This window comes from Pagrus pagrus (assembly GCF_965226575.1).
Source record: "Pagrus pagrus genome assembly, chromosome: 6".
Taxonomy (NCBI): domain Eukaryota; kingdom Metazoa; phylum Chordata; class Actinopteri; order Spariformes; family Sparidae; genus Pagrus; species Pagrus pagrus.
Genome location: NC_140190.1, coordinates 30,807,230 through 30,827,139, shown reverse-complemented (window position 1 = coordinate 30,827,139; position 19,910 = coordinate 30,807,230). Strand labels below are relative to the sequence as shown.

General features: G+C 44.3%; 1 protein-coding gene across 1 annotated transcript; it reads left to right on the top strand.

The window, feature by feature from the left end:
• The first annotated feature begins 865 nt into the window (after positions 1-865).
• On the top strand, positions 866-19,793 carry igfbp3 (insulin-like growth factor binding protein 3). Its single transcript, XM_084356187.1, has 4 exons — positions 866-1,346; positions 5,174-5,418; positions 8,393-8,512; positions 19,588-19,793. The coding sequence occupies exons 1-4, from the start codon at positions 983-985 to the stop codon at positions 19,711-19,713; spliced, it is 855 nt and encodes a 284-aa protein (XP_084212313.1). The 5' UTR covers positions 866-982; the 3' UTR covers positions 19,714-19,793.
• Positions 19,794-19,910: the final 117 nt, after the last annotated feature.

Here is a 19,910-nt window from a genome sequence, read left to right as displayed (position 1 = left end):
ACAGGAGGGAAGGTGCAGGGGGTCTGGATGCTTGCCCGTGGGGGCTCGGACAAAGTGCCAGATAGCCAGGTCTGCTCGGGGTATGTGAAAGGTGAGCACTGCTTCAGAAGCTATTTGGGCGAAGGGGTCAGGTATGCAGTCTGGTCTGCACGTGCGCGGTGGCTGTGGCTGGTGTTCTGACTGACATGTGCATCCGAACACTGCAGCTTCTACAACCCACAACAGTAAAGCAATACCTCTTTGGCTGCACCCACCGCTGAGCGTGTGGTCACACACTCACAGAGGTTACATGCAAAGAAATTATTGTTTTAGTGGGTTAATATGGAGGCCACCTATACACCTGCCCAGAGGAATGTTTTATCAGTGTTGCATGTGGGGGGTAGCACCAATGGCATTCACTCACATACCACTGATGCCAGCAGGGGATGTGGCCAGTGGTGTGGAAACCTCCAGAGGTTTGGGAACAGTCAACACAGAAGAAACCCTCCCTGGTGCAGCCTGTCTCTCTGACATGCATCTTATCTGTAACATAAGGAACATTTATATTCATGAAAGGGAAGAAAATATCACCAACATTAACAGCTACAGGCCATCTGCAGCTCACTTTACTTGCCTGTTTGGGGACAAGAAAGCAAATATCCAGATGGAAACAAACACCTTTAATTCTTCACATTTTTTCTCTCAGAACAAGCATGAAGTCTTGTGTTAATTATTATAAGGGATTAAAAGAGTTGGATGTTGGCGCAGTTCTCTCCCCAGCCTGGATGTAGCGGTCCCTCATATCGGGGCTCTCCGTTTACATTATTCATACAGAGGAGGGTGTGACTTGTTGGCTCTTTTTTCCGCCTGTATAAAACGAGAAGTTCGCGTAAAAGAAAATACAGATGGAGAAGGCTAGCCGGCTCGCTGTGTCACAGAGAGTCCCCTTAAGCCTACGTGACAACTCACATACTGTCCCTTTGTGACCAGCTTAATCGGCAGAATGCCCGGTCTCTGTGTGCTTTGTCTCGCCGCGGCGCTGGCTGCGTTCGTCCGGCTCGCCGGCACGGTGGGGCCGGTGGTCCGATGCGAGCCGTGCGACGCCGGGGCGCTCCTGCTGTGCAAGCCACTGCCGAAGGACTGCGCGGAGCGGGTGAGGGAGCCCGGCTGCGGCTGCTGCATGACGTGCGCCCTCGGTGAGGGACAGGCGTGTGGAGTGTACACGGCGCGCTGCGGCTCCGGCTTCACCTGCCAGCACCAGCCGGGGGAGAGCCGGCCACTGCAAGCTCTGCTGGAGGGACGGGGAGTGTGCTCCAGCGCCGCGTCCAAAAAACTCAACAGCATTCTCATACCGGCGCAAAAACAAGGTAAAGAGCGGTGTTTTTATTTGTGCTTGTGGAGAAATTGCAGTTGTTTTTCTGCGTGTTGTAATGTGCTGGCTGTGACAGGCGCTCTCTCTCACCTCACCTCGGGAGGTGTTGCTCTGTGCTGACCTGGTCTGGGGAGTTCCCTGCTCATGTTAACACCGATCAAGTGCCTTGTATTGATAGTGGGTGCGATAAAGCTGTTTATGACGCATCTCCTGGAGATGTAAGGCGCAAAGAAACGTGCGCAAAATCTCTTCTTTGTGCTGTTTTGCAGCCTGCCACAGTGTAGAACACCAGCCCAGGGTTTCAGAGGGGAGGCTTGACATTGCACAGTGATGTGTTCCCGAGGGGAAAACAAACCCCAGAGGCTCCTGAAAGTTTGAGTGGATAACTCCAGCGATGGGCTGGAGGTTTACGCAGCAATGAATTGTAGCTTTCCCACCAGGCGGCCACTTTACCCATTTCCAGCCTGGGATCATCATGCGTAAAATTCACAATGACATCTGAGAAATTAGAAGATTGTCTTCTGGGGTTTGGAGATGGATGATTTTATGAAAAGGACATCACTGCTTCTTCCCTCTTTCTTTTTTTTTCTTCTAACACACACACAAGCACACACACACACACACACACACACACACACACACACACACACTCAGCCTGGCTCCTTCAAACCAATAGTTAAGGAATGCCACATACATACTGTAAGTATACAGTATTTAGCTGAGGCTGAGTGCAGACCATGTCCTTGTCTTCTCTAATGTCCTTATTTTCCTTCAAGTAAAGCTCGTGGATTTCTGTACGCAGCATGAAAATATGTGCTGCTGCTTTCCTGGTCCAGGATGTGGGCCAAAACATCTCGACTGTGTGGCAAGGGGGGGATTTCTCTGAATTCCCTTTAAGCAACAAACACACACTCACAAGTCAATACCAGTGAGCCCAAGCTGCATAATTCCCCTTTACATGCCACTGTTTCAGCTCATACTGAGAGCTCTTGGTGTTGTGTGTGTGAATGATGCACGTTGCTCACACTGGCAAAACGGCACACATGCCACCTCCATGTGAATACACACTGTTGTGTGTTCAGGCACTGCTGACGTCAGGCCTCCAGGAGCCTCTGTGTGTGTTTTCTTCTTCCTGGTTATTTGCTTTGGCCATAGTAATGTGTGGTGTGCAAGCACTCAGCAGTCACATTGTCATACACACACACACTGACACACACGCTTATGCATCCACGCACACTCGAAGACCATCGTCAACTTGCCCAAACTGTTCCACTCGTCTTACTTTTTCACTTCCCGTCTGTCTCTCTCTACCTCTTCCTCTCCTCCTGTGTCAGTTGACTTGTGTGTATCACTTTGCAGCCTCTGGTTTGAGACAGAATTAACATAATTTCCCGGCTGGAAGCAGAGAGGTCCGTCTGCTCAGGCTTGTAAAGCAGAACACAATAAATAACAGGAGTGAGACTGTATCAATGTTTACTTCATTATAGAATCTCCACTATTGGAGATGGGGGGAAGAAAGGTGGGAAATGATCCCAAGCGCCCCTGCTGGTCAGGGTGTGTAAGTGCAGCCCAGTGGTTTCCACCGCCATCAGTCCCCAGCTCCAGAGCAGCCTCTCCTCCCAGACATTAACAAGCTCTCCTCACCGCAGTTTGTACTATTTACCCCTGTGCCATTATACAAACAAATTGCGTAATGTGTTTATCTAAAACGCCCCAGACTTCCTACGAAGGTTATATAAAAGTTTATATTGACAATAAAAATTAACGCTTGCAGGAATCTTAGAAAGGGCTCAATATTCTCGTCCTTGTATGGACGTTAACGGACGCTCGGGAAAACCACGTGGGGGTTGAATCAGGTTAAAGAGCATCTGCTGCATTCTGACTGCGTCCTGCTCCAGCTGATGCTGTTGTTGACATCCATGTTGTTATTCTAAGTTCTGGAGAGCCTGGGAGACTGCGGAGCCCCACCACGTCACTAATTGATCAGGTGGTCAGGGAGAAAGGGTGGGCTGCCAGCCTGCCTGCCCACATGAGCTACACCCCTACATGCCCGTCTGCCACCCTCACCGCAGCTCTCAAACACAAAATCTGCTTCGAGTTAACGGTTTAAAACTGTGTTTGGGTGTGTGTGAGCCGCTGCATGTGTGTTCCCATCATCCCTCTGCCTCGTCGGGACGTCTCCAAGCTCAGTTAGTTAGTGGTGGCGTGGTCGACCGGGTGGCACATGGTGGCTAGTTTGGTCCTCTCCTATATTAGGGAGGAGTGTTTGGAGCCCCCACCTCTCTTCCTCTCCGTCAGATGGTCACCACTCTGTCTTTAACGATTTGACAGGAGTCTTTGCCAGCACCACGAGCTATTAATATATCTGCTCCCTCATCTCCCACTTTGCCTCTTACTGCCCTAACCTCCTCCTCTTTTAGCCCCAATCCCCTGTTCCCCACCCTGCACATATAAACACATACACAACATTTTCTGCCTCACAGCGTCCTTAAAAAGTCTTGTTTACACTCAGTTCCTCTCTGTGGCTCTATCTCTTGGTCGGCATGCTGTGGAAATTTGTGGATATGAAATCGTCATGTTTCTGTTTATTACTTGGCTCCATCACTGGCTCCAAACAGCCCACAAGGCAATGAGCTAACTTTATTTTGTTCCTCTCAAACAGGCCTCTCTTAGACAGTCAAGAATCCTCTGTTGGATTAGGAGACGCAGGCATTCATGATCTCATCCTGTATTACAATGTTTTATCATAACTGAAGACTAAAACAACTGTATGACACTTACGTTAGCTTCCAATTCAAAGCATCTATAAAGGAAGTTAAGGGAAAATAGTACGATATTTAGGAGCCGATTCTCATTTTTGCACCACATGGATAAAATAAAAGTTGTATAATATGATATTGCAGGCTAATAAAAGCCGTAAGGCTGTTTGTGAATAGTTCACTCTATCCATGAAAATCCCAGGGACAGACATAATCTGGTACAAGAGCTTATACTGATTTTTTGGCATCAAATCACAAGATAAACACAGGTCCGACTTAAAAACTGCTGTACTGAAACTTGTCAAACTTGGATTAGATCAACACGTAGACTCGGTGAATGTTTAAAACACAGTCTATGGTGGTTAGACTCCATCATGAAGCTGTGCGTAGAACAGTAAACCCCCCGATGGAGTCTAGACACTGGTGGTGGTGATGGAGGAAGAAGGTCCTGGAGGTCTGATGACAGGGGAGTTGATTCTGGTGAGCAGAACCGAGCCACTGGATGAAGAGCTGGAGGAGGATGGGTGGAGGAGGGTCGCACGAATGCCTGAAATGGGAGAGAGGAGAGCAGTTTTAAGTTTGACAGCAGAGACGTGATTGGCTGATAGTGTTCGAGGCAGAATCTGGTTGGTTAAATGGAGAGAGGGTACATGAAGAACAGCCCATGTCAGGTGAATGGAGCGAACAGGGCGAGAGGTGATTGAAGAGATGTCTTCATGATTGAATTCACGCTGAGCTTCATTAAGTATAGTTAATCAGTCTCTGGAGTCTATTCAGTCCAGATGTGATGAGTGTAAGTTGGTCGTTTTGTGTATCAATTGTGAAAAATAAGTGACATTTTTTGCTTTATAAAATAAAATAAAGGCTTTAGAAGTCTGTAAGTGTGTTTAAACAGCTTTCATGCAATATAAAACACTAATCAAACAAAAAGTACAAAAACATAGAAAATTAGGCCACTGACTTTTATCATTTATCCTCCCCATCATCCTCTGAATTGGAAACTACAGTTTGGATACTAAGTGAAACATTTGAAAAACTGATGACTTCACCTGTTCCCATACAGATACAAATCAAGTAGAAGAAAGCTGTGCCAACGTGACCGCCACGATGACGGCGGTGCCCAGTGTGGCGACAGTGAAGGGCGGCCACAGTCGTGGCTCGATGGACACCAGGCCTCCGCTGCACAACAAACTGATCCAGAAAGATCAGAACAGGAAGACTCAGAGTTACAAGGTAGAGTCCGTGTCAGGAGGAGCCAATATGGACATTCACAACTTCTCCCTGGAGAACAAGAGGGAGACCGAGTATGTAAGTCACACCCAGAGGCAATGACATGTTGAAAATATTATTGTGGTGCTAGTTGGAGGGAAATCAGTGATGGCAGAGGTTTATAAAGACAGATGTTGACCGTGACCCCACTATGACTGCAGATGAATTAGCTTCAAGCTAACTCTGGAACAGTACATCAAAAAGTAACATTTATTGTATGTTTAATATTGTCAATTGTCCCTTTCAAATAAAATAAATGAGCTGCTTTTCTACTAAACATGCTGTCTATACATTTTTTAATGTCACGAGCCAAATATACCCAAGCAGAACAGAGTTTGTCACTGAGGCTGCTAGGTTTGGCTAACTTAAGCTAGCTAGTTCATCTTCAAGCTGCTATGTATTTTGTCCAAAAATGGACAACAAATAAACATTTTACTTGATAATTCTGACCTTCTGAAAACATGAATCATGAATACACAGTGAAAAGAAGTCAGTGAAAAAGTAATGAGCCACTAAAAATCGCCAGCTTGCTAGATTTCTTGTTAGCTAACGAGTTACCTGTATTGCATTTTTTCAATATTTAACCAAAGTAAACAACATAAAAACTTAAAAACATACAGGGTCAGGGCATTCAAAAACCGATATTATATAAATCACATACCCAGAGAGGAAAAGACTTGTCGTTGTTGAGAAGGCAGTTTTTTGCTAGCTAGTTAGCTGTCTATCTACCTTGTATTTTGTACACAATATTTAATGAAAGTCAAAGTAGAATTTAAAACTGCTAAAGTTGGCAATTAGAAAACTAAAATTATTAAAATGACATACCCAGTGAGAGGAAGGGTATCTGTCGTTAAAAGGTGACAGGCAGGTTTTTTGCAACAGTAGCTAGTTAGCTCTCTAGCTAGCTTGCATTGTATTTTCCATGCAACATTTAAGATGCATTACAATTTAGAATGAATAAAGTTAGCCTATCACGTGAACATCACATGAAGCTCACTGGCTGCCAGTAATGAAACATTTGGACAAATTAAGATAGTGTTGGCTTACAATGAGTGACTGAAAACTGCAAGTTAACCTAGTTAGCTCGTCTGCTCAATGAGTTCTGGTTTGTTTCACAAAGTTTTGGCCTTTCGAAAGCTTTCACAACTGTTAGCTGTTCAGAGGGACTCAGTGCGACCTTATGCTTTTGTGTCTTGTCAGAATAGTTTGACAGAGACAACTCCTTTTATTTGAACTGGGCTGACAAAAAATGATTATCATCCAAGTAGAAGTCACTAAACTGTCTTTATGAATCACTGCTATTGAAGTTTAAAGTGTTCTACCTAAAGGTACCCTGTTGTGTTTTAATTTACACTTGGACACGTTCAGCACCTGATCTGGTGCCCATATTAAAACAAACATAAAACATTTGCCAAGCTTACATTGGCATGGTCCTTGTATTCTCTATATTACTGCCTCCTTTATCTCTTTTCTCTAATTACCACCAGCCTCAGGCATCATCACCATGAGCCATGGAGAGACAGCAGTCTGCAACTTTTTTAAAACTTTTTTTATTAAAGTGCTAATTAAAGAGAAATGGCAGTCTGTCAGGGCAGAGAGAGATCATGAATGGTTTATCAGACAGGAATTGGGGATGTTGTAGTTCATGAAGCTTTATCTCCGAGGTCACCAGGACAGATCAGTCTGAGACACCACCCACTGATTAGCACCCAGATAAAGTGGCAGAACTCATCAGTCAAATGAGCCAGTTTGTTTGAATGAAACCCGACAGACTGCTAGTTCTCCATGGCACATGGATGTATGCAGTTGGCAAGAATGCATGTCACTGTCAACCTAGGTGGTAGGTGTTATGCATGAGCAGCCTCATGCACGTACTGGAAAAACACAAGACACAAACAGTATCATCACAGCGTTGATCTACAGAGCAGTTTGTGGCCAAACACTCCATAGGGTTCCTTTAAGTTACCCACTGTCATTTAAACAACATAATGTTTGGTTATGTGCCATCACACATTTTGTAAGAGAAGGTACCACTTTTTCCAGAAAGCTGACATCTAATTTTGGTCTGAATGTCTTCATCCTGGACCTAACGCAGGGATCACCACTGCAGCTCCATGTTGTTCTGACCAACACAAATGTTTTTTGCAGGATAAACATTTAAATTCGAGTCACAATCTCCAAGTTTCCATAACTAACAAACTGTGTTTTGGAAACTTTTGAGTACAAGGATGATGTGAATGTGGTGGTATCAAATTACCATCATCTGTATAGCTTTATCCCCTAAAGGAACAGTCCACCCAAAAATGAAGATTCAGTCATTATCTCTTCACCCCATGTTGATGGAGAATCGTAGTCCACAAAACATTTCTGGAGCTTCACATTAGGACAGTTTTGCAGCATTCTCCTAAACAACTGAAGTAGCTGGAGACAAAAAAACAACAACCATAAAATGGCTCCATACTGCTGGTTTCACATAACATAATAATATTTTGAAATCAATTCAGGATCTCAGGGCTTCCAGAGACTTGGTTACATCCAACAAGATTCATGGAGCCATTTTATGTTTTTCTTCCAGTTGTTTTTTTGAACGTTTTATTGTAAGTCCCCAGTTACTTTAGTCATGTAGGAGACAGTGCAACACTGTTTTGCTGTGAAGCTCCAGAAATGTTTTGTGGATACAAAACTTCACCTGTCTTTTTATCGACATAGTGTCGACAAGATAAAGACTGAGTTTTAATTTTTGGCTTAACTTTTCCTTCTAAAGTGTTTAAACAAGCAGATATCAAAATATATCATCACACAGTGTGGGAAAATTGTTTTTCTAACTTTAAAACTGCCTAGCGGGCAGGTTAATGAGACATTCCAGGTTCAGGAGGTTAACTTTTATAGACTCTAATCTTCACCATAAATGCACGTAATTGCATGAACACTCCTCATGTTCTTTGTGTCTGTGATTGTGTCAGGATGAGTGTGTAATATCGGTGTTGTTGGGGTGTGTTTGCCGTGTTGCCAGGGGCCGTGTCGGCGGGAGATGGAGAGCATCCTGAGCAGTCTTAAAATCAGCAACGTGCTCAACCCGAGAGGCTTCCGCATACCTAACTGTGACAGAAAGGGCTTCTACAAGAAAAAACAGGTGAATGGATGTCCCTGCTACATCTCTCTTTTTCTTTAACACACACACACCTGCAGACATGCAAATAGACCCACCGCATGCCCGAACACTTCCAAAGAATCCTCACAGACTCATCCCACCCACCCACACATGCACAATCCCCCTTTTTTTGTGCAGCGCGGGTTGCCTTGACAGCCACATCAACACTATATTATCAGAATGGCTAATAACCATGTATTACTCCAGTAAATGCACTGCAGCCGTCTGACTCATGCCTCACAGGAAATGAAGTCGGTCAGGTGTGTTTGTGGGTGTGTGGTGTGGGAGAGTGTGGGGGGTAGGGATGTAAGAATGTGGTCTGGGAGTGTGTGTGGCACGGTAGATGCGGCGGCAGGGGAGTGTATGTATGGCGCTTGTTTGATGGCGGTAGTTTTGGTGAGGGTGTGTAGGTGTGGGGTGCTGTTGGTGAGGTAAAAAAAACAAACAGCCTGTCACTGGTTTAGTTTTTCTTGTCCGTGGTACAGCAGACTCGGGCCACCCATGGCCTGCTCATTTGAAAGACGGGAAAGCGGAAATTCGTTGGAGAGGTTCGGTCAGCGATGTGCTGCCTTGAAGAGAGGAGAGGCGAGACCGGAAAGGTGGCGGATGGATAGGAGGGGTGGTGAGGCACTGCTGAGACACACGGCTTGTCCAATAAACACCACCGTCCAATTTCCTGAGGTTGGGAGTCTTATCGGAGGGATTCCACGGAGCCCGAGCCCATTCTGAGAAACGGATGAGTCACCTAAAAAACCCCCACTAGCACCGTGAGTCAGAGACCAACTCAAGCCACACACACAAACACACACACATAGAATAAAATCAACCTCTAATATACTTACCTCACTCTTTCCCCAAAGTCCCCAAAGTGTGGTTTCATTGTTGCTTTTATTAAAATCAGACTCCTCCTCCGTCTTTTCCTGGATTTCATCAAGAAACATCAACCAGGAAAGTGTTAGTTCTGGTCTAAGTGTGTGTGTGTGTGTGTGTTTGTGTGTGTGTGTGTGTGTGTGTGTAAATGTGTGTGTGTGCAGCAGTGTGCCAGTCCTTGTCGCCCTTTTCACAGAGGGCCGGTGGGGTGCAGGGTGTTGTGTTAAATCCATCCTAGGGGATGTGCCTTCACAGTGTGTTGCAGAGATTTATGACCGGAAACACAGCGAAGAGGAGACCGTGTGAACCGTCTAGGGTGACAATACTGTGAAAAGAGGGGGGGGGGCTGCACGGAGGGGAAAGAGCAGACCATACACATGATCCTCGAGCCGTCTCAGGATCTAAAAGTGACAAATCTTTTAATATCAGACGGTCGGGAATTGTTGAAAGGTGGCTGAGAAACGCTGGTAGTTTCATCTTTCATGTGGACCTTTTCCATCAAATAGTACCAGGAATTAACACGGCTTTTCAGCCACGTAGTTCCAGGAATGAAGGATCAACAGGAACTAAAAATATTATAACCAACTACACACAAGTCCTTTTTGAGAATTCGTGTTGAACTGTGGGTTTATCAGGCTAATTAGACTGATGACGGATCAGATAACCGTTGATAACAGTAACACCATCACACACAAACAATATAGTCATTGAATGAGACATGCAGGAGTGGAAAAGGAGAGCCCCTTTAGTAGTTTCTGAGGAACTGAAAAAGATTAGGCAACCAGGTTAAACAGGTTTGAGTTTGTTTGAGATGAAAATGTTCATGCGATGAGTTGTTCTGTGTTTTCTCCTCTCTGTCAGAAGACAGTGTGATGTTCACGGGGAAAGGCTGGTTAGAAATGCCAGAAAGGCAAGACACTGATTATCAGAGTACTGTTGATCTACTGAGTGCTTTGTGTTTATGTTCTGTCCTCGTTTTCAGGCTATAATCAGGAATTCAGCTACATTATTCAAAATGGTGGTACAGCCAGTTCTTGCTTGTACTTTGAAATAATTCTAGGGATGGTAATTGAGAACCAGAACTGCTCCAAACTGGTTCCAGTCCATCAGAATCGTTTGTCTCTGAGGTTATCAATTCCTTTTATCGATGCCTGTGTGTTTCTCTCACTGTTGCAGTAGCAAAACATTATTTCAGACTCTTCTACGCTGCTGGATTTGTGAGAAGTAGGAATCATTGCAGAGAGAAAGAAACAGTCAGAAGTGTGGCTAAGAAAGACGGCAGCAGTGCTAGCTGTAATGCATGCAGCACATCTGTTACAGAGGTTGAATATACTGTAATATGATAACATGAGCACCACACCGACAGGCTCAGAGACATTAGACAGACTGGAATCAACGAGGGACTTGATAAAGTATTGGATTGACAAATAGAATCGATAATGGCATTGGTATCAAATGCTGTTTTAATAAAATCATATCAATTCCCATCCTGATGAATACAGTGTAGAAGTGAAATAGACCCGTGTGTACTGTAGACTCTCTCCACCAGTAGCTGCAGGGCCACCACAAAGCTCCAGCTCTGACACAGGGACATTTGGGGAGGGTGGACACAGGCTCATCTGGTTGAGTTGAGTTCCTAGAAAGGATTGTGAGTTCCAGTTAAAGTCAGCTGTGGTGAGATGAGATTCATCTTGGTTTTCATGGATTCCTATGGTGATAGATTTTCACAGCTGATGATCAGGATCAAACTGACCATACAAACATCTGAAACCCATCCTGCAGCATATTTGCTCCCGCGCTGTCCGTCCCACATACTGTGCGATGCTCGGTATGTTGCAATCTGTAATTCTTCAGCCAAAATATGACAAATATGAAATATAACACAAACACTGCTGTTATTGTAGGGCGTCACTCATTTGTCACTTGTGACTGTTGGCTTGGCAGACTGAGATAACAGATTGTGGAGAAGTGGATGAAGGCTTCCCTGCCGTCATGGAGACGGACGAGACGCAATACTTTCTCCCTTCCACACACCTGATCAAATGCAGATTATTTTTACATTTAATTGATTAATCGCTTTGTCTATAAATGTCAACAAATTGTAAAAAAAAAAAAAAAAAAAAATGAAGGCAACGCAAGACAGCAGGATCAGAGGACTAAACAAAGACTGAACTAAAGACTGGACTAAACTAATGAGGGGGTGAGGTGCAGGTAGAGTGAGGTGGAGAGACACAGGTGAGGGTAATGAGTGGAAAAACACTATTACTGTAGCTGTGCTCATTAGATGCAGGGCAGGTGTGGAGGGAAAGCAGACTGAGGAGCACGAAAACACACGAGGCAAACAGAGCAAAAGAGACCAACAACAAAAACCCAGAACACACAAGATGAAAGTGAAACGACAGGACGGTGACACCCAGAGCCCAGAGGGATTTCTTCAGATCACTTCTTTTGTCCAACGAACAGTTCAAACCCAAAGACTCTTTTCTGTCATAATTGACAAAGATAAAGCAGCAAATCCTCACATTTAAGAATGTGATCAGCTGGAATCAACAAATGTTTTGCTCAGAGAGTGACTTGAATGAATCATTCGTCATCAGAATTGCTGGCAATAGATTGAATTCAATGAATTCAACCCGGTGGACGGAAGTACCAACACTACTTTTTACTTGACCTTTTTAAAACTACAGTGGGTCAATTTTGATACCAGAAAGTTTGGTTTGGGTCGATTACTGTTTTAAGGGTCAACTAGCTCAAGTCTCAAACATGTGTATATGTGTTGTTTTCAGTGTATATGCTGTTGGTAATCTGAGATGGCCTCGGTGCTGCAGGAGAAGTCTGAGCAGTGTTAGGGCTACCTCGGCTACAGAGAAACCTATTTTTAGCAGCAGTTATATGAATTGGCCCAGTATCCCAGTTCAGGCCATGCATGCCCAACACTGACCCACTCATTACACCCCACAAAGTCTCACACTCTCTACCTCTGACTTCTCCTCTCTCTCAGGCTAGCTCATTTCAGCCAGCCATCATTACCCGCATTGTGCCCTGCCTACAGTCCTCTACCCGTCTTTTGTTCTGCTGCCCGCTCCATCATTCTGTCCATCCTGCCCTTCCGCCCACCTGGCTTTTCCTTCCTTGTTTGGCCAGGAATCACCCCGCAGACGGTTGTGAATGGGACGACAGTGTCTGCGTCTCTCTGTGTACTCTTTCAGAGTTTAGAGTGTGTGTCGAGAGGAAGAGGAGGAGGAGGAAGAGGCAGTGGGTTAAGGATGTGAGCCAGGTGCCTGCATACCCTTATCCCTCCTCCCTGGCTGGGACCCGCCAGTCCCAGGGCCCATAAGGGCTGACTTATTGAGCGTGACTCAGAAGGATCTGTGGAAACGTACACACCGACCACAATGGCTTTATAATAACTGGCCAACCTTCGGGGACCCAGACAGCTATTTTCACTCTGTCTCTCTCCCTCGTTCTCTTCCCTCCCTGGATTTCTAATCCAACTCGCCTCCCTCTCACTGGGGGATATAGACATTTCTTCGCCATGACTGTTGCATGACCTGTAGAGCGGAGTCACATATGTCACTTCTGTGCCAATATGATACCTGTGAGTCGGTACTGATGACAAAACTACACTTAAGATTATTATCTACAAAACACTTTTATTATTAAGCAATAGTGTTTAATGTCTTAACACAAGCAGCTGTGCAAGGACGTAACACGTAAAAGTTATGATTGAGATCAGGAAATATCAAAGAATAAGTTACCAGGAAGCCGCCCAAGCATTCATAAGGCTTCAACGAATAATCATTACCTCCACCAAGCTGGTTATGTGTTCGGCCATGTCCATTTGTTGGTTGGTTGGTTGGTTGGTTGGTTTGTTAGCAGGATTACACAAAATGGCGAACAATGCGTTTGCTCTTGATGGAATAATCAGGTGTATTTAGGGGGATGGTATCTATCTAGCCTGATGCAGATAAAGGGGACTATTGGGCCTTGGCAGAGATATATGCTCTATTGAGTGCAACTGTAGTTTCATTATTGATCACTCTTCAGTTAAGAGTGTAAAGATTCACCGATATGAATCAGAAATCTGATTTACCATTAAAGATACAAGTACAAGGGCCCGTGATTGATCTAATGTACTATAAACTGATCAGTGGCTTAATGTGGATTATTTGGTTGACTGCAGTGATGGAATGTAACTAAGTACATTTACTCAAGTACTGTACTTAAGTACAATTTTGAGGTAATTTACTTGAGTATTTCCATTTTCCTCTACTCCACCACATTTTGGAGGAAAACATTGTACTTTTACTCCACTACATTTATCTGACAACTTACACTAAGTTACCAGTTACTTTACAGACTGTATGCTCCATCAGAGCCAAACTAACACATTTTTAAATATTAGCAATCAGATAAAAAAAAGAAAAACCTGATTTCGATAGTCAGAAAAAAGCTGAACAATATAATTGGTTGAGTTAAAGCAAACCATTTTTATACTTACATTACATTTCACATTTATTGCAAGAAAATTACTTTTAATTAATAAGTTCATTTAATATCTATCAAGTACTATTCGTATGGATGGCATTCACTTTTACCAAAGTAATATTTTAGCACAGTGTCTTTACTTTTATTTAAGTATGAGTTTTGGGTACTTTTTACAACACTGGTTGACTCCATCAAACAAATGTTCAGAACTGTATCAGACTGCATTGTATCACACTAAACCATCAGTTGTGAAACCCAAAGACATTCAGTTTAAGCGCAGCATAACATAGACATATGTAGAAGTTGGTATGTAAGCTAGATTAGGTGGTAATCATTGATTATTTGTCTGTTGATCAACTAATCAACTAAATATGTCCTGTTTAAATTGTCCTCTTCTTCCCCTCTTGTCTTTCACCACATCCATTCATGACTTCTATTGATTATTTAGGATCCTATTTAAAGTTTGTGTTGCTCCATTCTTCTAAAACAAACAAATGATTCTGCAGTTGAATTCACTGGACTCTCATTAACTATTTTTTTTAGAAAAAGTAATATCCTGCAGCTACTCCCAATGCACTTGCAAACACACACACACAGATGCACCCTCTTTTACACAAATACATATATGTGTGCTCCCATACACACACACACACATTGCATTTTATGAGCTTGTGTTTATCCTGTGGTCAGACTGGGCTCTTTTTAATGTCCGTGAAGCCCAGCGGCGCTGCTATTAGCCATAAAGAGCGGCATCACAAGAGCACGCATTCATACGCACAACACACGCGCATACACACCCCATAAAGGTAGCATTATGAGTGTGCGAGGTGGATGAAATGTGCTTTTTTAGTGAAGGCCATGTGGACCACGCAGGACCAGTGTCGAGGCTGAGAACATGGGGCACGAGGTCCGAGCTGACCTCTGAGCTGAGGTTCAGACACAGTTGTTCAGGGGGCAGGGAGCGAGGCGAGACGCAGTGCTACAACCTGGAGAGCAAATGAGAGGACGGAGGGATGACGAGTGGACGAGGAGAGTAGGAAGGGGGAGGGAGAAAGACAGAGAGAGAGAAAGAAAGAGAGCCCACTTTGCTCTTGCATGTAGTTTTATGTAAAAATTTGAAGGGGCTCTAGACGTTTTGATTTCAGGTCTCATTTCTGTTGGAGAGTTAGGGAGAGAACAAGGGGGAGGGGTGGAGCTCAGCCTCTGCAACCAGCCAAGCCTCCTGTCCATCACAGCTATCTGTCCTGTGCTTAGGGAACCTCTATCCTTTCTTTAAAAAAGAAGACAGCTACTCACCTCACTGTGCTCCAAAGATGCTCTGAACGTGTGTAGCTTGCCTTTTCATGGATGGCACCAACTAAAGTCCACTTGGATTCAAGATATAGCAGACTGATGAAATTATTGCACAGAAATTCAAAAGATATGCCTGTAGTCAATAAGAAACAGAGTCACCAAAGAGACTTAACATATTTAATGTTATTTCAATGTCACCCTCACTGCATATGTTGGTCACAATTATAGGAAAATAACTGATTTAACAGATCTTTATTAAAATGTATGTTTTATAGGCTGTGGCCAAAATAAACATTGTTGTGTTATGGTTATAATATTGTTTATTGTCTTAAAATGGGCAGGGCTCTGCTTCCAAACACTTAAATTCTCACCAAAATGTGTAGTGTCTATCATAGTGAGCTGCTTACACCTGTCATTCATGATTATGTCTGCTTACACGGGTCATGAACAGGACTTGAGACTAACAGCATCCCATCATCCCGGGGCGATAGTTAGTGTGTTTAGGATGAACGGAGATCTTCCTCTGAATGCTCCGAAACAAAAGGATTTTTTAAATGTATGTACAGTATGTATAACTAGCCTAATGCTTAGCAAATGACAAACTGAACCAAGCACTGAGCACAATCGACTCATGCTGTTACCATAGTTACTATCAGTGCTTGCCCTACCAAAAATATGATGCATCAATATGACACACCCTATTTTTACCCTGATAATGCTTCTTTGTGAACAACAAATCCATGTTGAAGTTGAGGAGAGCTAGTTAGCTGTTGGTGGCTGGTGGGCAGCAGTGTCCTGTAGCTAATAGCTAATGGCGCTAAACACACAGCAGAAGTTTCTGTTCGTAGAAACATGGAGCATTAAACAGTGAATGGCAGTTTAATGTAACCCAAAAAGTTTACAGTAAATAAATTGCCTGAAGTACTTCAGCTGAGTACAGTTTTGAGGTAAAAGTACTTTGAATGCTAATAAAAAGTGAAGAAACAAAATGGATGGATGACAATAACTTTGGCACGGCGGTTGAAGTGTTTTTCCTGGAAAAAAGTCAGTCTGGAGCATGAATAACAACCACAAACAGCTTCACTAGCAACCAAATCTATCTGTTTGTTGTATAAATCATAAAATAAAATTAAAAACTGATCACAAAAAAAAAGTTAGATCTATTGTAGCTGTCATGAATTATAGCAATCTATAACGCTGTCAAAGCCTTGAATCAAGCCAACAGGTGGTGACTCAACAAGTGTTTTAGTGGAGTATTCCTTTAAACTTCCAGGATTAGGAAACTAATGAAAGAAAGAAACTAATGACGAAATTAATGTTCACAACAAAACTTAAATGAAACGCTGAAATCTTTCTGAGGTAGCTGTAAGGTGACATTCAGTCTTCAGCCTGGGTGTTTGGCTGTCTTCAACGCAACGTGTGTGTGTGTGTGTGTGTGTGTGTGTGTGTGTGTGTGTGTGTGTAGATTGAAGCAGTAAAGAAAGGATTGCTTGAGATGACTGCTAATAGTTCACAGATGAAAGAGAGACTGAGCGGAAATTCAAAGGTAGCCAAGCAACAGGGGAATGCACACATGCACATTTTGCTCTTCCTCTCCCTTCCGCCTCTCCTTTGGCTTTTCAACCCTCCCATACACACACACATGCACACACATACACACACACACGCACACACACTGAGCAGGCACATCCAGGACTCCATCATCATTAACCAGAGGAACACAATGTTAAGCTCCTCTCCGCAGTCCCGTCCACTGGGTCAGGGCTAAAATAGAAGCTGGCCGCAGACTCAGACGATGAGGAGAAAAGGAGGGAGGAGAGGAGAGAGAGACAGAAAACAGAGTGAGACAGACGAGAAGGAGGACTGAGAGAGGAAGGTAGGAAGGAGCGAAGCTGAGTTCACCAAAAAGAATCCCTCGATGATGTTAGTGTGTGAGAATGGGGCGTGTCGGGCTGTGTACTCGCCCCCAGACTGCTGCAGTAGTTGTTGGTATTTTAATGGGCCTCTGTCTCTATAAAGCTGCCTTTGATCATGCACTCAGGCTGCACGTGGATGTTGACTACGCCGGAAACAGACACCTGGTCACACTCTAAACTAAAGCCCGTCTCTCTGTCTGCCTCGCTGTCTGTCTGCCTACAGTACAGTCCATAAGTATTAGGAGAGTATGGTTTTGGTTCTGCACTCCTCAGTGTCTGAGTTTAAATCAAACAATGACAAGTACAAAGTTGTGCAGAAATGATAGCTGTTTGTATTCTGCCTTCTGAGGGTAAAGGGTGCAACAGCAACATGTGTGGTTTAATAGTGCCATACATGCCTCAGGCATATGACTACATTTGGGATATGCCACCTTGTAATTGCAAGAAGATGAGTTTTCGGTTTTGTTTCTGGTTGTGTGTCGCTCATCGTCACGAGCACACTGGAAAACAGTAGAAAGCAGCATGGAGGCCATTCAAAATGTTACACTGGTTACTTTTTTAATATATTTTACTTTATTCTTTCTTTCAAACTCAATCAATTGAACAACGTCCGAGCACTGCTTGATTTGCCCTTTAGCATCTTTAACTCAAAACGGCTAAGGGAATGGTTGTTGCTTCAGCATTGTTTTTTTTTTTCTTGTAAAAACAGGAAGCAGCCAATAGCGCAGAATTTAATTTATGGCCCGGCCCACCCCCTAACCACCAAGTCGCCGACACTGACTCTTCCCGTACTGGCAGCTCCCAGTGAACACAAGCCAACACAGTACCAAGGTGGTTTATTTGTCAGGTTTGGAACCTGGCAACCTGGGGCTGAGTCAGCAAGGACCGACTTCCTAGCAACAAAGCTACCGGTATCTGTCTACCAGGAAACTCCATAAATCACCTCAGTACTCCAGCTGGCCTCCGTCGACACTCTCGGAGGCCGTATATGGCCCCATCCGAAGGTGTTCACAGAGAAGCTGCTGGTGATCAGTATGTCTGTTAGCTAGTGTAACACGGTCACCCAGGTGCCATGTTTTCATCACAGCTGAACATCACAGAAGATATCCAGACTAGATCTGACTCAGAACATGAGGACACAATTTGTGTGTTGAGGGTGCCTGGATTTAGTTTATAATCAATATTATGAGAGCGCCTGACACAATCTTTGCCTACATTGTGTTAAATAGAGCAATTCAATTATTAATTGTGAAATTAATGGACAGATTGATTAATAATGAAAAAAAATGCAGAACCACTGGTAGGTAACCAGTTTAACCTCAGAACTTTTGTCTCACTTAAAATCCAGTGTGCTTGTACTGTACTTATTGGCTGCTTACAGTAAACTGTCTCACTGCACTGCCAGTGAGACAGGCAGACAGGTGTGTCTCGGCCCTGGCTGGTCACCTCGCCGCTCGGTCCGTTTCTCATGTGAACCCCAAATGGAGCTCATAAAGTTGCCACTCTACAAAGCCCGGCCCCCTGTGGGACATCTGATATTACTGCATATGTGTGAGCGTCTGTGTGTGTGTGTAAGCAGGTGGGGGGTATGTATACATACAGTACATACAACTCATGTTTGTGTGCGCCTTCATGTTTGCTGATGTGTGTTTATGTGTGCACATGCACGTGCGCTCGTGCACGCGCAGGCCATAATCAGCTCCAGATGATTTTGAGCGTCTGCCAGCTTCCCAGAATAGCAGCGCTGGTTTCCTTGCAGCCCTCCAACTGGCCTTGGCAAATATTTTAGCAACTCCATGTTTACCTTCACACTCCTTCACTCTCACTCGCTCAGTGCGTTCCTCATTCCTGCCTCTCTCTATTGAAAATAATCTACTTTTTTACCCCCACTGGTCTGGAGCACATGAGCCTGATAAATAAACTCATAGACGAGACAAACTCAACAGCATGCTGGTTGCACGAGGACGCCTGAGCGAGGCTGCCCCGCTCCGATCTCGACACATTTATTATCGTCTTTCACAAGGCGAGCAGCTGCATCATCTGCAGTGTTTATCTCTGATAGTTTCTGCACATAAAAACTTCGAGACAGTTCCAGACAGCCGGGCATTCCTCTCCGTGATCAATGAGATGTTTGTCTTATTAGAGTTCTGCTGAGGCATGCTTGGCCTCCTGACAAGCATCCAAAATCTAAAAGCCAACGGAGAGAGCTAGAGTCTTATTATAATACACACATGCACGCTGAAGGGGGTGTTGATAAAGCTGTGTCAGGGTAATACCTCACCTTGGAAACGTTAATCTGTTTTCACAATGTGTCTCAAAGTGATAAGTCCTCTTCTGCTCTGATGGAAGTCAGAGCTGTCTGACTGATGTTTGTCGACGCCCTGCCTGTGCCACCTGTTCAATCCCTCCTGTTGAAGCCTGCGCACATTAATCTTCGCAACAAGCAGCATACTAATTCTTCTCCTCCTCCACTTTTTCTTTTCTTTGCAGTGCCGTCCATCCAAAGGAAGAAGGCGGGGCTTCTGCTGGTGCGTGGACAAATACGGGCAGCCTCTGCCCGGCTTCGATGGCAGGGAGCGAGGCGAGACGCAGTGCTACAACCTGGAGAGCAAATGAGAGGACGGAGGGATGACGAGTGGACGAGGAGAGTAGGAAGGGGGAGGGAGAAAGACAGAGAGAGAGAAAGAAAGAGAGCCCACTTTGCTCTTGCATGTAGTTTTATGTAAAAATTTGAAGGGGCTCTGGACGTTTTGATTTCAGGTCTCATTTCTGTTGGAGAGTTAGGGAGAGAACGAGGGGGAGGGGTGGAGCTC

Excerpts from the sequence above, each read along its gene's own strand:
- igfbp3 (XM_084356187.1), top strand. The coding sequence starts at position 983 with ATGCCCGGTCTCTGTGTGCTTTGTCTCGCCGCGGCGCTGGCTGCGTTC. Across the intron at positions 1,347-5,173 it reads CATACCGGCGCAAAAACAAG|ATACAAATCAAGTAGAAGAA; the intron begins GTAAAGAGCGGT and ends GTTCCCATACAG. Across the intron at positions 5,419-8,392 it reads ACAAGAGGGAGACCGAGTAT|GGGCCGTGTCGGCGGGAGAT; the intron begins GTAAGTCACACC and ends CCGTGTTGCCAG.